General features: G+C 41.8%; 1 protein-coding gene across 1 annotated transcript in view; it reads left to right on the plus strand.

Moving 5' to 3' along the window:
* The window catches only part of MORC1 (MORC family CW-type zinc finger 1), a 96,949-nt gene that overhangs the window by 64,263 nt on the left and 14,389 nt on the right, over nt 1–18,297 (plus strand). The window contains exons 21-24 of the mRNA XM_073306177.1: nt 6,126–6,198; nt 6,567–6,678; nt 8,979–9,122; nt 15,276–15,366. Coding sequence (XP_073162278.1) covers nt 6,126–6,198; nt 6,567–6,678; nt 8,979–9,122; nt 15,276–15,366 — 420 coding nt within the window. The remainder of the gene's footprint in view (nt 1–6,125; nt 6,199–6,566; nt 6,679–8,978; nt 9,123–15,275; nt 15,367–18,297) is intronic.

Raw genomic sequence — 18,297 nt, forward strand, 5'->3', positions numbered from 1 at the left:
CCACTTCTAAGATATGGAGTATATTCTCCTGTAATAACTATCTTTGTAGATCACTTGTTTTGTAGACAAAAATGGTGCTGTCACCTTTGCTTGTGTCTTCATTTATCTGTTTGCCCTGGGCTAATTAGTCATTATTATGTATAACTCACCTAACAGAGGCGGTATAGTAAATGCTTCTCTAAACTTCTAATTATATTCATAAGATGTAATTCCTTGGCATTTTGCCATATTGCACATAACATCCTAGATACATGAGCCAGGACAGCAGTATTGATTTATGGTGAGGCAACTTTTTGTTCTTGCTACTTTCTTTTTAACATTCCTATATATTATTGACTTGCTTTAAGCATGCCTCAATGCTTTAGATTGGTGAGATATTAATTCTTGTCCAATAGACTACTTGGCTTCCCATCACTTGTATCTGCATCTAATGTCTCAATCTTGGTTTAATTTTTTTGACAACCTGATTTATTTGTAGCTGATGATCAATTTGCCTTTACTGCAGACTCTATTAATGTACTGTACACAGGCCCTTCAAAAAGTCAGCCTTGCTAGCTTCTGTGCAGATAAACCTAATGGTGCACCTGGATGGAGAAGAATCAGCCCTGGTCTACACTAGGACTTTAGGTCAAATTTAGCAGCGTTAAATCGATGTAAACCTGCACCTGTCCACACAGTGAAGCCCTTTATTTCGACTTAAAGGGCTCTTAAAATCGATTTCCTTACTCCACCCCGACAAGTGGATTAGCGCTTAAATCGGCCTTGCTGGGTCGAATTTGGGGTACTGTGGACACAATTTGACAGTATTGGCCTCCGGGAGCTATCCCAGAGTGCTCCATTGTGACTGCTCTGGACAGCACTCTCAACTCAGATGCACGATTGTTTACCGTCGCTCTGACGCAGGGAGGGCCGACTGATGACACGGCTTACAGGGTTGGCTTACAGGGAGCTAAAATCAACGAAGGGGGTGGCTTTACATCAAGGAGTATTTCAGGCAGGACTTCACGGAGGGTTCCAATAAGAAATGGTGCACCTAAGTTATTGTTCTTATTGGAACAAGGAGGTTAGTCTGGCCTCTGATTGATACATGGCTAGATTTACCTCGCTGCACCTTCTCTGTGAGTGACTGCAGTGTGACCTAGAGGAATGAGTCCCCTAGACGGGGGGAGAGGGGTTTGCAAATGAGTACAAAACAAATGTAGTCTATTTCTTGTTTTGATACACTCCATCTATCTTTTACATCTTTTGCTGGCAGCAGACGGTACAATAGGACTGCTAGCCATCCTCATCTCTTGCCTGCCCAGCAGAAGATGATGCAATAGGACTGCTAGCAATCTGTATCGCCTGCCTGCTCACCATAAGATGGTTCAATAGGACTGACTGCAGGACACCTATTAACTGGGCTCTGAGTCAGCAGAGGAGATTTTATGTTTGATTCTTTGCCGCTGATTTGACCGCATTACCTCAGGCAAGTCACTTAGCTGTCTTACAGATAGGGAAACAGAGACTCGAAAAGATTACTGCTTACCCAACTTGATCAAGTCGCTCCAAATTTAGTCCCTGCGCCCATGTCTGCCCAGGCGCTCCTGATCGACCTCACACAAGCGACCAGGAGCACCTCGGACATGACAATGACGGCTACCAGTCCTATTGCACCGTCTGCTGCCACAAGGCAATGGGTTGCTGCTGCTGTGTAGCAATGCAGTACCGCGTCTGCCAGCACCCAGGAGACATACGGTGACAGTGAGCTGAGCGGGCTTCATGCTTGCCGTGATATGGCGTCTGCACAGGTAACTCAGGAAAAAAGGCGCGAAACGATTGTCTGCCCTTGCTTTCACGGAGGGAGGGAGGGAACGGGGGCCTGACGATATGTACCCAGAACCACCCACGACAATGTTTTAGCCCCATCAGGCATTGGGATCTCAACCCAGAATTCCAATGGGCAGTGGAGACTGCGGGAACTGTGGGATAGCTACCCACAGTGCAACGTTCCGAAAGTCGACGCTTGCCTCGGTACTGTGGAAGCACTCCGCCGAGTTAATGCACTTAATGCACTTAGAGCATTTTCTGTGGGGACACACACACTCGAATATATAAAACCGACTTCTATAAATTCGACCTTATTCCGTAGTGTAGACATACCCTCAGTGTCTGTGTAAAAGCAGTTGTTATTCTGTATTTCAGACTCTACTGTTGTCAAAACAGTGCTCACTACTCTCACTATAAATGAAGCCCTGCCATCTGTTCCATTATAAATCTCTGTTTTTTAGCATTTGTAATGGCTGTAAAACCTCGCTCCAGGCTAAAACTTGGTTTATGACACTTAATGTCTAGGAATGATGTGAAATTATCCAGATGCTTTTTAATAGGTAATAAAACTTGGCAGCTCCAGCAGTAGTATGCTGTATATGACATATATTCTATTGAAAAAATGGCAGGACAGAATAAAGAACATCGTACGTTTATCCTAAGCAAGAAGTGGATCAAATGGAACCAACAGAAGTGAGGTGGAGATCTTGTATCTGGAATAGTTCCTGAGTAGGCCATTCAGGAGGGTTAGGTGAAATTGAAACAGGTGATTGAAAATTGTGATGGATTTGGAGAGGACTGATTTGGAGGTGCAAATATCAACAAAATGAAACCAGTTAGATACCTGGGAGGGGTGGCTTCTGATAAGAGTGTGAAAGGTTTCACACACTATGAGGAATGTAGGCAGTTTATATACTGTTTGTTAGAGATGTTAAAATTTGGAGCATCCCACTTTAAGTAATGGAGTATCTACGTGATGAAGTAGGGAATCTCTCCCCAGTGCTCTGGGCAGTTCTTCTTAGGATTGTCCTTAGGTTTTAGATGGCTCAGACTTGCTGCTCTGGGAAGCTTGCTCCCAAATGTGGGGATCAGCAGAAGTAATTGCTGAGGGACAATCTATTAGGATTGTCATTAGCTTTAACTGGTTAGTTCTGTCTTGGCTGAATATCTTTTTCATTATTGCCGGCTCTGAAAACATAGTAATATGCCAACTCGTTATTTATGGGATCTTTTTTTAGTATTCTTTCTCCCTTCAAACAGTGAACAAACTCTTGAACAAAAGAAACTATATCACAGATGTGGCAGCAGCCAAGGCACCTATTAACTGGGCTCTGAGTCAGCAGAGGAGATTTTATGTTTGATTCTTTGCCGCTGATTTGACCGCATTACCTCAGGCAAGTCACTTAGCTGTCTTACAGATAGGGAAACAGAGACTCGGAAAGATTACTGCTTACCCAGCTTCATGAAGTACTGTGACATCTCTGGATTCTAAATGCTATTGAAGTGCTAAGCAATATTGCCTAATTTTCATGTGGAAAGTGTGAGTTATACAGTGATGGTCTTCCTCACTCACTTTCCCACTAGGAAAGCTGAAATCCAAGTTAAACATAGGGCTTGTCTCCATGAACAGGGGTTAATCCAGTTAGTTGATGAGTGTTAGTTAACATGCTGTACACAAGCTGCAGTTAATAGTGGGCACGTGCTTTCTTTCAGTTCTCATTGTATGCACAGGGCAGGGGCTTGCTGCGTGTTAAGTGTGTGGCATTCTCAAAGGGTATTCCATGGTCCTTAGCTTTGCTTCTGAGCAGTGGGCGTCCTGGGATTTCTCTCGCTGTACATTGTGGGATGAGTAGAGGAAGCCAATGGAATTCTGGAACTTGGAGTCAAAGTTTTTTTTAAAAAAAATCCCATGATTCCACTCTCTCTGTCCAATGCTTCCTCTCCTTCTGGGTGGGCTAGCACCATTTTGAAATTGCTGTCAGCCAGCACGGACCCAACTGTCTTCCATGCTGCTGTGTGGACAACCGCGAACACACACAGCAATTTCTAGGCTGTATTTCAGGCATCTTTGCGTTTTGGACTGTGCCTGCCTCACCGCCAAGCACATAATGTGGCAGCAGCAGGGGAGGAAGGAAGACCAAGACGAGGTTGATCCCAAGCAACTGCTACGACAGGAGCTGCTCTTGGAGCAACTTCACACATTCCAGTGCTGTTCCTGGACTTAGAAAACCAGTGTGGATTGGCGGGAAAGGATCACTAGGCAGACCTGGGATGACCAGCAGTGGTGAGAGAATTTCAGGATGGTGAAGGTGGCTTTTTCTGAGATCTGTGCTGAGCTAGCAGCAGCATACCAACCTGCAGTGTCCCACACGCATGGACAAGCAGGTCGCAATTCCCACTGGGAAAGCGGGCCACTCTGCAATGCTACCTGTCCATAGTAAACCAGTTCCGTGTCAGGAGATCCACTGTTGGGGCCATTGTAATGCAGATGTGTGCTGCCATGCATGAGGCACGGTTCCACAGGCTTATAAAGCTCAGGAATATATTCTGAAAGAGTATTACACAATTCACGGTAAACGAGGGGTTACTGCACTCTAATGAATTCTGTCTTGTGTGCTCAGGCGTTTTCCCTCCAAACTAGTTTGAGTAACTTCAGTTAAACCCCCCAATATAGACAAACCCTTAATTAGCTGCTAATGCTTCTGTTTCTGGACACTAAGGCCTACAGTAATCTGTGAGGGATGTACTGTGCCTTGTCTTAGAGGATACTGGAGGTAGCTTAGTGCTGTTGCTAGGTGACTATGGGAAGAGATTGTGCCCCTTATTAACTAATTGTATTAATCACATTAATGCACTGTCCTAGAGACCCATTGTGTTAGGGACTGCACATGTACATACGCAGCCCCTGCCCTGAAGTGTTTACGGTCTAACTGGACAAGGCAGATGAAGGGTAGAAGAAGGAAATGTTATTCCTTTTTTCCATATGAGGAACTGAGGCACAAGTTAAATGACCAGGCAAAGATGCGTTAGATCAGGGTTCAATTCCCATCTCTGCCAGACATCCTGAATCCCGGCTGAGTACATTAACTACAGTCTTCCTTTTGCTTCCTCCTGCTAGAAGTTCTGCCTACAATGGCAAAATGAGTTGGCAGCTAATTTCCCTCCCTCTTTATTTTTAGCCTTTTATTTCTCTTTTCCAGGCAGCAGTGAGCTCTTCCTGTGCATCTCTACCACTACCTCTTCTCTAGGAGCCATTGGTGCACTAAGGCTTTTGTCCTCTGTTTTAAAATGGCAGTGCCTCCCTGTTGTCCCCACCCTGCCCTCTCATGGCAAAGCATCCTAGGGGACACCAGGCAGAAAACAAATACTGCTTTGTTTGTGAGACAGATTTCTCACAGCATTGAAGGGGAACTGTGCCAGATCTGTTCTCAGACAGTGGCCACTCATTTTCTACCAAGGTTAGAGTCCCAAGGGCTTAGTTTGCACATTCAAAGCAAATGGGGCATTGGATGAAACTGCGTAGTACTGAAAAGATCCCTCCTATTCCTGCAAGACATTTGGATTGGGAATGTCATGCTGAACAAAAATCTGAACAACAGATTACATGAAAGGCCACTAACCAGAAAATTATCACTTTATGGTGGGCTTCAAACTGGCAATCAGAATACTTTAGACTTTTCTCTCTTGTTTATAACATGAGAAAGCTAATCAGATCATATGATAGCATGCTGAAAATGAGTTATCTTTAGGCCACTACCGAGTTCCTTTCATAGTTGCTGCTATGAAACTTTCTTAAACCCGTGCCTAACAAAGCACAGAGATAGACCCCCCCTGTATTTAGTGGGACTGTTCATGAGTTTACTTTCCTGAATAAGGGCCAGAATAAGGCCATATTTAGAACATTTTTAAAATATCAAACTGCTTGCTAAGCAGCATAATCTTTTTCACCAGGTCTACAAAACACATGTTGTTTGTCCATATTTTCCCACTTTTTATTTACATCTGGTTAAAAACAATGGAGAGTTGATCTGTAAAACTGAACAAGTACAACATTAAGCTGAAAAGACAAATATCGAAGAAACATGTAAGGCCTAATTCTGCCAGTATGATTCTATTGACTTGGTGGGGTCACTTCTGACTTATGCCTGTGGAAGCAAGATCAAAATCAAACCCAAATTGAATTTAACCTGGAGTTAACCTACAATTAACATGTATTATATTGTGATTTAACTTTGCTATGTAGATCCATGGCTTTTTAGGAGAAGACCGTTCCTTAAGCTATAGAAAGATAATAAACTAAACTTTATGCATTTTAGGTAATGGATGAGGATGAGACTGAAGATTTGTCTAAGTGTGGGGAAAGTAAAGAAGTTCTTTGGTTGAACAAAGGTAAAATCAAAAAGTGCTTGTACTTTCAATCTAGACTATGTTTAGAGAGTTGCTGTGAGTATTTAAAACAACAATGTACATAGGACGGACTTGCAACTGACACTAGTCTCACTATCATATGACTATTGGGAAATTAGTTAATTGGAAGCAAAATCTTTGTATGCTTAGGCCAGGGAATTGAATATTCACTTGGAGGACAGATTTCCGTTTCAAGGGACGATTGTAAATGACTATCTTTAAAATGATAGCTTTCTTTTTCAACATAAGCTAGTGTTAAAGCATTCTTTAAAGAAATTACTTCAAAGTGGTTTCTAAAGTCAACACTTTTTTTTTTCCCCTTCATCTAATGTGTTTTGCTAAATGTTTAGGTTCATTTGGAGGAAGACAGAAACAGTGCGACTTACAAAGGTATATTTGTTTTGATCGGAAGGATGCTACAAAAATAAAGGGAAATAATTTGCCTTCTTCAAAATGGGAAAGGTGAGAAAAGTCATATTACCAAAATGCCAAGTGTCTATTCCAAAATATTTTGTAATGGTGCTGTAGCTAATGATACCAAATGTATTGCAAACACTGAATATGCTCGAAACAGTGAGTTAGGAATACAGTAATGATCTTACTGGTTATAGTGGTAACTATCAGCTTCAATGTGCAGTTAAGAACGTTTTAGCGTTTTATGTCTTCCATTTATACTACGTTTGTAGTGGCTTTTGCAGTGTATATATATATAAAAAACATTTTTACTGATCTTACTTGTATCGTGGCTAAAAAGTGTTAATTTCAAAAGACTAACTTTCAGACTTAAGACCTAGTCCAGTCATCAGTGTAAATTGGCACAAACTTCATTGCAGTCAGTGCAGTTATGTAAATGTAAAATTAGACTGAAAATAAGGATTGCTCCTTAATACTGACTGTTCTTTAGCTCTTATTTAAAGTAAAGTGGTAATTCTGTTTAATTTTGAAAAGTTGCTAATGCATAATTGTATTTTACCTGCTCTTAACATTTTTGTTCTAAGTCTGAAATAAACCATATCCACATTATGCTGCTTCAAAATTCCCTTCATTTCCTAATAACTTGATTGATGATAATTCTAGTAATAAAAACTCTGGGCCAAATCCGGCACTCTTGTTGCACACACAGCTCCCATTCCTTTCAAGAGAAAGGCAGCGGCTTAAAAACACAGCACACTACAACCAAGTGGAAGGGGCTAATAAAATAACCTGCTGTGAGGTGTTCACTCTCTATATAAAAGCCAAGTTCTCTTCCAAGACTTCAGATTCCCTAATCAAGTTACATTATCTTCAGCAACCAGTGTCTTTTGTGTGAAATGAAACCCAATAATACCTTATGCAGCTATAGTAAGATACATAACTGTGATGCTACACGTAACTAGATTTTCACTCAAATATGCATACGTATAAAGGCATGACTCTGCAAGGAGTTGAGCACCTCCTATGAGGTGATCAGCAGTCTCTGCTCTCATTGACTTCCCCACTTGGCAAGAAGGGGCCCATAGTCAGGATGACCAAATGCAGAGGAGCTTTTGCCACAATCCTTAACTTCACTGGGTGAGTGGATGAAAGAGCTACAAAGTTTTTCTGTTCAAAACGTAAGTAACCTAACACAATTATGTAAGCTCATTGCAAAGTAGACAGAAATAAATCTGAGTAGCCTAAATACCGACTTTACCATCTCAACCTGCTATAGCATTATTTTAAACAGATAAATATTTTTCTACAATAACAAACTCAACCCTTTATTGCCTACATTGTATCTTTTACTGCTGGGTTAATTTCTATGCTTGATGCCATGTAGCAGAGTTGTGGGAATTTCCTGGTATATTTGTCCTAAAAATCTCAACTAGAAGAAGCACTCTGGGTGGCATATAAAGCGGACTCCGTTTTTAATGTCTTTTCTCAAATACAAGTAAAATATATGATGTTGATATAATCTACTCAGCCTATATTGTACTGAAAGCAATAAAATATCTTGATACATACAAATAAAGAAAAAAGGCCAAAATATGTTGTGTGTTAATTATTTAGCAAATTATTTAATCTGTTGCCCACTCTGCTGCTGCTGCGACACAAATTAAGCTATTCAGCTATTTTGTTGATACTTTTGAATCTGCAATGCCAGTTTAATAGTACTAGGGGCTAGTTAAATCCAGCTCTGTGCTTAATACTTGCTCTTTAGTGTAAAATTATGAGTTACCTTATTGATGCCCACATAGATATAAAAGGATCATCAATGCAGCACAACTTGATATTACTGAATTCTGGCTTGCAAAATTTCCTGTTCATTGAAGTTTTCTGTGTTAAATTGTGCATATCAGGTCCTCAGTGCTTTGCTGCAAGTATATTAAGGAGGCCCAATTAGCCAGTCATCCTTTTACTCCTGCTCCTACAACCTGTAGTGCAAGCTTTTTTCTGTTAAGCAGACACCTCCCCCCTGGATGAATGGCCTGGAGCAAGCCGTCCATCATTCCCTAAAATCAGAGGAATCAGTCGCGATTTGTAAGAGTCTGCACTTTAGGATTAGAGTAGTGTAGAATGCACATCATTTTCAAGCCTGCTGGGGCAGTTTCCTCAACATATTTTATGTTCTTCCTTAATCCTTTGGAAAATCAGGATTCCATGCTATCTCTTTTATTTGTAGCTTACTTCCTTGCTCCCTCTAGGAACTCAGTGGGGGTTGATAAATAAGATGATAGAAAGTATGTTTCTGACTTCTTTTGGTGTAATACTTTAAAATGATCTTTTGTCTACTTTATATCTAGTGCATTGGCTGAAGATCCAAAAGGATGTGCTGAAGGAAAAGTCCAAGTTCCAATGCAGGAGATGGGTGCTGTGGCACACATAGAAGAGTCTTCCCAGTGTATGTCTGCAAAGAAAACCATAGAAACATTAACCTCTCTTTTAAGGTGAGTGTTTCGCTGGCTGATGCCTTAACTTGAACAGTTTGAATACTTTCACTGCGTCAGAGCAATTGCAGCTATTGATCTGGCCTTCTCTGAGCAGTGCCATAATTTAAGTCTCTATTTCAAAGGCTCAGAAGGAAATCCAAATAGAATCTGAATGCTATGTAGACTGCCCAAAATATTACAAAAATTGGATCAGATCTTCAAAAGTGTATGCAATGCACTTCAGTGTGCCCATCTTACATAGATATTTGTTCTCAGATGCACGTACAGTATGGAAATCTGGGTGTACATAATAAGACTTTTGGATAAGTTAGGCTCAGTTTTGAATATCTGGTCCATTAACTTTATTTCACAATGCAGTTGGTAGAAAATTTAGAAAAATTAAGTTCAGTAAATGCTATGTACCATGCACTAGCAAAGCTTTTAACAAGAACATGAATTTACTCAGAATGAAATATATTTCTCTTTTAACCAGTTGAGTTCCTGGCTTTTGGTTCTTGTGTAACTATAATCCTAGTTTCCAGGATGTTAGCTCTTCCTGTCACACAGCCTCAGTGTAATGCCAGATTTAACAGAGTGAAATGGGGGTTGCACTTATCTGCCTTTGAAACAAGGCGTGAGAGGTAATCATTGTTGGCCATAGTCCCGTTGGCTGACTATGGACTATTTCACAAGCCACCAGGAAGTGAAAGACTGATTGTGTACCTTCTTGTGGATAGTGGGTTGGATCATATGTGAAGGTGTCAAGTGGGACCAGATAAGATGCCTGCTGCTGAAGAAATGGATCTTAGTGACTGGGGACGTTATTATGCCAATTGTCTACATAACACTTAGCAAAATGATAAAGTAGTGTATGTGAAAAAACTTCAGAGATTTGGATTAGCAAAACTATGAAATTATTTCTTTTTGCATCTATTCAATAACAGTTGCCAGCTGTATCTTTAAGGTTGTGAGTACACGTATTATATAACCCACTTTGAGAAAGTGAGGAATCTTTCCCAGCTAAGCAGAACAAACATTCAAAAACAGTTGAATGTGCTTTAACCATCTTCAGAGGAAAGATTGCTAATTGTTACTACTTTTGTTATTTGTGGAAGAAATATTTTGTAAAAGAAGAGAGGGGGTGTAAGCACACAGCTAAATCCCTTAAAATGTATTCCACCTAAATAAGAACAATGTTAAGTATGCATAAGCCAGTGGCTCTCAACCTTTCCAGATTACTGCGCCCCTTTCAGGAGTCTGATTTGTCTTGTGTAACCCAGGTTTCACCTCACTTCAAAACTATTTGCTTACAAAATCAGACATAAAAATACACCAGTGTCTCAGCACACTATTAGTGAGAAATTGCTTACTTTCTCAGTTTCTCTGTGTGAAACGTTAGTTTGTACTAACTTCGCTAGTACTTTTTATGTAGCCTGTTGTAAAACTAGGTAAATATCAAGATGAGTTGATGTACCCCCTGGAAGACCTCTCCGTACCCCCAGAGATACAAATGCCAGTAGTTCTCAACCAAGGGCACAAGGCAAACAGAAACATGACAAATTAAAGTTAGAATTTAGTGGACAAATAGTTGCTGCAGTAGAACTAGGTGAGATTTTAGCTTCGTACATTAAACCATCTAGTAAAGTTGTAGATCAGAAAAAAGAACAGAAGTACTTGTGGCACCTTAGAGACTAACAAATTTATTAGAGCATAAGCTTTCGTGGGCCACAGCCCACTTCATCGGATGCATAAAATCGAACATATAGTAGGAAGATAGATATACACACACACATACAGAGAAGGTTGAAATTGCCAAACAGTTAATTAAGAGGCTAATTAATTAAGATGAGCTATTATCAGCAAGAGAAAAAAACTTTTATAGTGATAATCAAGATGGCCCATTTAGACGGTTGACAAGAAGGTGTGAGGATACTTAACTTGGGGAAATAGATTAAAAAACAGATTGGCAGAGCCAGAAAAGTATCCGGGAAGTCACCTACTACAGGACAGGCCCAACAAAGAAAATAACAGAACGCCACTAGCTGTCACATTCAGCCCCCAACTAAAACCTGTCCAGCGCATCATCAAGGATCTACAACCTATCCTGAAAAATGATCTCTCACTCTCACAGATCTTGGGAGACAGACCAGTCCTCGCTTACAGACAGCCCCCCAACCTGAAGCAAATACTCTCCAGCAGCCACACACCACACAACAAAAACACTAACCCAGGAACCTATCCTTGCAACAAAGCCTGATGCCAACTCTGTCCACATATTTATTCAAGTGACACCATCATAGGACTTAATCACATTAGCCACGCCATCAGGGGCTTGTTCACCTGCACGTCTACCAATATGATATATGCCATCATGTGCCAGCAATGCCCCTCTGCCATGTGCATTCGCCAAACCGGACAGTCTCTATGCAAAAGAATAAATGGACACAAATCTGACATCGGGAATCATAACATTCAAAAACCGGTAGAAGAACACTTCAACCTCCCTGGCCACTCAGTAAAAGACTTAAGGTGGCAATTTTGCAACAGAGAAGCTTCAAAAACAGACTCCAACGAGAAACTGTTGAGTTTGAATTAATATGCAAACTAGATACCATTAACTTGGGTTTGAATAGAGACTGGGAGTGGCTGGGTCATTACACACATTGAATCTATTTCCCTAAGTTAAGTATCCTCACACCTTCTTGTCAACTGTCTAAATGGGCCACCTTGATTATCACAACAAAAGTTTTTTTTTGCTCCTGCTGATAATAGGTTTCAGAGTAACAGCCGTGTTAGTCTGTATTCGCAAAAAGAAAAGGAGGACTTGTGGCACCTTAGAGACTAACCAATTTATTAGAGCATAAGCTTTCGTGAGCTACAGCTCACTTCTTCAGATGCATATCGTGGAAACTGCAGCAGGCTTTATATATACACAGAGAATATGAAACAATACCTATTCCCACCCCACTGTCCTGCTGGTAATAGCTTATCTAAAGTGATTTCCAGCACAAATCCAGGTTTTCTCACCCTCCACCCCCCCACACAAATTCACTCTCCTGCTGGTGATAGCCCATCCAAAGTGCTCCAACCCCTCAGACAGAGACAAACACCTACAAGATCTCTGTCAAGCTTTCTTACAACTACAATACCCACCTGCAGAAGTAAAGAAACAGATTGATAGAGCCAGAAGAGTTCCCAGAAGTTACCTACTACAGGACAGGCCTAACAAAGAAAATAACAGAACGCCACTAGCCGTCACCTTCAGCCCCCAACTAAAACCCCTCCAACGCATTATTAAGGATCTACAACCTATCCTAAAGGATGACCCAACACTCTCACAAATCTTGGGAGACAGGCCAGTCCTTGCCTACAGACAGCCCCGCAACCTGAAGCAAATACTCACCAACAACCACATACCACACAACAGAACCACTAACCCAGGAACTTATCCTTGCAACAAAGCCCGTTGCCAATTGTGCCCACATATCTATTCAGGGGACACCATCACAGGGCCTAATAACATCAGCCACACTATCAGAGGCTCGTTCACCTGCACATCCACCAATGTGATATATGCCATCATGTGCCAGCAATGCCCCTCTGCCATGTACATTGGTCAAACTGGACAGTCTCTACGTAAAAGAATAAATGGACACAAATCAGATGTCAAGAATTATAACATTCATAAACCAGTCGGAGAACACTTCAATCTCTCTGGTCACGCGATCACAGACATGAAGGTCGCTATCTTAAAACAAAAAAACTTCAAATCCAGACTCCAGCGAGAAACTGCTGAATTGGAATTCATTTGCAAATTGGATACTATTAATTTAGGCTTAAATAGAGACTTGGAGTGGCTAAGTCATTATGCAAGGTAGCCTGTTTCCTCTTGTTTTTTCCTACCCCCCCCCCCCAGATGTTCTGGTTTAACTTGGATTTTAACTTGAAGAGTGGTCAGTTTGGATGAGCTATTACCAGCAGGAGAGTGAGTTTGTGTGTGTATGGGGGTGGGGGGGATGTGAGAACCTGGATTTATGCAGGAAATAGCCCAGCTTAATTGTCATGCACATTGTGTAAAGAGTTATCACTTTGGATGGGCTATCACCAGCAGGAGAGTGAATTTGTGTGGGGGGGGTGGAGGGTGAGAAAACCTGGATTTGTGCTGGAAATCACTTTAGATAAGCTATTACCAGCAGGACAGTGGGGTGGGAATAGGTATTGTTTCATATTCTCCGTGTATATATAAAGCCTGCTGCAGTTTCCACGATATGCATCTGAAGAAGTGAGCTGTAGCTCACGAAAGCTTATGCTCTAATAAATTGGTTAGTCTCTAAGGTGCCACAAGTCCTCCTTTTCTTTTTGCTGATAATAGCTCATCTTAATTAATTAGCCTCTTACAGTTTGTATGGCAACTTCCACCTTCTCTGTGTGTGTGTGTGTATGTATGTATGTAATATCTATATCTTCTTAGCGTATGTTCCATTCTATGCATCCGATGAAGTGGGCTTGAGCCCACGAAAGCTTATGCTCTAATAAATTTGTTAGTCTCTAAGGTGCCACAAGTACTCCTGTTCTTTTTGCGGATACAGGCTAACGCAGCTGCTACTCTGAAACTTGTAGATCAGAAGTAAATCAAAAGGATAAAACAGCCTTATAATTATCATATGGCTGAAATTGACCAGAAGTCCACTAAAATCACCCAGAGTACTAATTATTTCTTCAGGTGACAGCTCTGCCAATCATAAAAAATGCAATAAAGCCATCCTTTCAGCATAGTTCTGTAGGAAAGTGGTTGACTTAATGTGTTTGTATCAAAAGTAATTGTCTGGGTAGACTTCTGAAATGCTGTCAACATCAGATTTTATGGCCAGGTATTCTGCAGATAAAATGAAACTTGTAGGAAACCCATTTCCCTTCCTCATTTGTTGCATAGTAATTGACTGAGTAAAATGGGATCTTACAAGAGCTCACAATGGAGCTGGCATGAATGCTGGACTTCTGTCTTTGATCATGCATATAATTCAGTTGCTGGCGCTAACAGTAGAGAATTTAAAATGTAGGAAACAAATACTGCATAGGAAATATTGAACTATTCAAGAATCAAATGCTCCAAAACAAAGATTACTGGGCTTGTGGTTAAGCCATGTAAATAACACAGTTATCAAGTAACACTTTCACCCCCATCCATTCTCCCTGTTTCAGCTACCTCCTTTACCCCCATGTCTGTAAAGGGCAACCACTATCCATTCAGTCAGTGGACTGAATTGACTTTGGAGCCAAGTCACAAGTTCCACAAAGGTTACTGCTTAGTTTGGGCAAGTCACACTATCCCAAGGGCATAGAACACAGCTTCGCCACTTCCTTGGGATGAGTGAATTGGCTGGGAGGGATTTTATTCTGTGGCTTTCTAGATCAGGGCCTGGAGTCAGAACCTTAGTGCTGTTCTTGTCCTCTCCCACTTATTCACTGTGATTATTAAAGACACTTAACCTCTCTCTACCTCAGTCTGCCTCTCTGAAAAATAGGGATGACACCTCTTTAAAATCTTTGGGTATCCTTGGTTAAAAGGGTATCTCTTAGTGTAAAATACTATTCCAGCCCTTTGTCGACATAGTATGGAAGACCTGAATTGAGAACTGCACCAGAATTTCCAAAAATTATATCCAGGCCTCAGGTCCAGTTCCTTAATTTTAGAAACAGTGGATTCCACAATGGATTCTCTGTGGCTGCCAGAGAAATTAATATTGTTTATTATTGTATATAGCTAGTTGAAAAACAGGATATTATTTTTCCCAGCTCGGTGGTGGTCATAAAAACTGTATTTTAAATCAAAATTGCCAACTTTGCAAAATTTCCACTAGCCTTAATATACTGTGTTACACTTTCAAGCAGTCTTTGGATGTATAGTTTTAATCTTTCTCCACAAATAATATCTTTTGTACTGAGTGCGAAGCATTATAGTGCTATAAGCTTTGTGCTGGCATATCTAAAGCACAGTCTGGTTTGTTCCATACTGTCCAATCCAGGGTATCTGAGTAAGAGGGGCAAGTTTCTGTTAGGTGTCTTAATAAGAAGCATTCTAACTGGGTCCCCTAGTCTCCACAGTACAAGACTTGAGGTTAAAGAAATCTTGGATACTGACACATAGTACATTTTGTTGAAATTTTTTAGAGAAGTCCTGCTGTATTTTTTGCCAGACTGCAAATTGTCAAGAGAACAGCTTAATTGCATGTCTTCTGAGGATCTTGTATCTATGTTTAAGGTATGTGAACTTGTAGTTTAAGTCTGAGTGTGTTCTAATGGGTAATAGGGTGGTTACAGTTTAAAAAGTTCACACTTGTGTTCCACACCACAGTAGCTAAGAACACAGCCTTTCTGAATCCCAGGATGGGGAACATACCTGATTTCTTAAATACTACTTCATGATAACAGGTTTCAGAGTAACAGCTGTGCTAGTCTGTCTTCGCAAAAAGAAAAGGAGTACTTGTGGCACCTTAGAGACTAACCAATTTATTTGAGCATGAGCTTTCGTGAGCTACAGTTCACTTCATCGGATGCATACCGTGGAAACTGCAGAAGACATTATATACACACAGAGACCATGAAACAATACCTCCTCCCACCCCACTGTCCTGCTGGTAATAGTTTATCTAAAGTGATCATCAAGTTGGGCCATTTCCAGCACAAATCCAGGTTTTCTCACCCTCCGCCCCCCCAATCTCACTCTCCTGCTGGTAATAGCCCATCCAAAGTGACCACTCTCTTCACAATGTGTATGATAATCAAGGTGGGCCATTTCCAGCATAAATCCAGGTTCTCTCACTCCCTCACCCCCCTCCAAAAACAACACACACAAACTTACTCTCCTGCTGGTAATAGCTTATCCAAAGTAACCACTCTCCCTACAATGTGCATGATGATCAAGGTGGACCATTTCCAGCACAATGTGCATGGTGATCAAGGTGGGCCATTTTCAGCACAAATCCAGGCTTTCTCACCCTCCCCCCCCCCCCCCCCCGAAACACACACACACACTCACTCACTCACTCACTCTCCTGCTGGCAATAGTTCATCCAAACTGACATCCATAATCAAAAAGGCTGACAAAGGAGGTGCTGTTGTCATCATGAATAGGTCGGAATATGAACAAGAGGCTGCTCGGCAGCTCTCCAACACCACTTTCTACAAGCCATTACCCTTTCATCCCACTGAGTTACCAAAAGCAACTACAGCATTTGCTCAAGAAACTTCCTGAAAAAGCACAAGATCAAATCCGCACAGACACACCCCGGAACCCCGACCTGCGATATTCTATCTACTACCCAAGATCCATAAACCTGGAAATCCTGGGCGCCCCATCATCTCAGGCATTGGCACCCTGACAGCAGGATTGTCTGGCTATGTAGACTCCCTCCTCAGGCCCTCCGCTACCAGCACTCCCAGCTACCTTCGAGACACCACTGACTTCCTGAGGAAACTTCAATCCATCGGCGATCTTCCTGATAACACCATCCTGGCCACTATGGATGTAGAAGCCCGCTACACCAACATTCCACACAAAGATGGACTACAAGCCGTCAAGAACACTATCCCCGATAATGTCACGGCTAACCTAGTGGCTGAACTTTGTGACTTTGTCCTTACCCATAACTATTTTACATTTGGGGACAATGTATACCTTCAGATCAGCAGCACTGCTATGGGTACCCGCATGGTCCCACAGTATGCCAACATTTTTATGGTTGATTTAGAACGCTTCCTCAGCTCTCGTCCCCTAAAGCCCCTACTCTATTTGCGCTATATTGATGACATCTTCATCATCTGGACCCATGGAAAAAAAGCCCTTGAGGAATTCCACCATGATTTCAACAATTTCCATCCCACCATCAACCTCAGCCTGGTCCAGTCCACACAAGAGATCCACTTCCTGGACACTACAGTGCTAATAAACAATGGTCACATAAACACCACCCTATACCGGAAACCTACTGACCGCTATTCCTACCTACATGCCTCCAGCTTTCACCCTGACCACACCACACGATCCATCGTCTACAGCCAAGCTCTGCGATACAACCGCATTTGCTCCAACACCTCAGACAGAGACAAACACCTACAAGATCTCTGTCAAGCTTTCTTACAACTACAATACCCACCTGCGGAAGTGAAGAAACAGATGGATAGAGCTAGAAGAGTTCCCAGAAGTCACCTACTACAGGACAGGCCTAACAAAGAAAATAACAGAACGCCACTAGCCGTCACCTTCAGCCCCCAACTAAAACCCCTCCAACGCATTATTAAGGATCAACAACCTATCCTGAAGGATGACCCAACACTCTCACAAATCTTGGGAGACAGGCCAGTCCTTGCCTACAGACAGCCTCGCAACCTGAAGCAAATACTCACCAACAACCACATACCACTAACCCAGGAACCTACCCTTGCAACAAAGCCCGTTGCCAACTGTGCCCACATATCTATTCAGGGGACACCATCACAGGGCCTAATAACATCAGCCACACTATCAGAGGCTCGTTCACCTGCACATCCACCAATGTGATATATGCCATCATGTGCCAGCAATTCCCCTCTGCCATGTACATTGCTCAAACTGGACAGTCTCTACGTAAAAGAATAAATGGATACAAATCAGGTGTCAAGAATTATAACATTCATAAACCAGTCGGAGAACACTTCAATCTCTCTGGTCACGCAATCACAGACATGAAGGTCGCTATCTTACAACAAAAAAACTTCAAATCCAGACTCCAGCGAGAAACTGCTGAATTGGAATTCATTTGCAAATTGGATACTATTAATTTAGGCTTAAATAGAGACTGGGAGTGGCTAAGTCATTATGCAAGGTAGCCTATTTCCCCTTGTTTTTTCCTACCCCCCCCCCCAGACGTTCTGGTTAAACTTGGATTTAAACTTGGAGAGTGGTCGCTTTGGATGAGCTATTACTAGCAGGAGAGTGAGTTTGTGTGTGTATGGGAGTGGGGGGGGGTGAGAGAGCCTGGATTTGTGCTGGAAATGGCCCACCTTGATTACCATGCACATTGTAGGGAGAGTGGTCGCTTTGGATGAGCTATTACCAGCAGGAGAGTGAGTTTGTGTGTGTGGTTTTTGGAGGAGGGTGAGGGGGTGAGAGAACCTGGATCTGTGCTGGAAATGGCCCACCTTGATTATCATA

This window comes from Lepidochelys kempii, chromosome 1 (assembly GCF_965140285.1).
Source record: "Lepidochelys kempii isolate rLepKem1 chromosome 1, rLepKem1.hap1, whole genome shotgun sequence".
In the NCBI taxonomy this organism is placed as follows: domain Eukaryota; kingdom Metazoa; phylum Chordata; order Testudines; family Cheloniidae; genus Lepidochelys; species Lepidochelys kempii.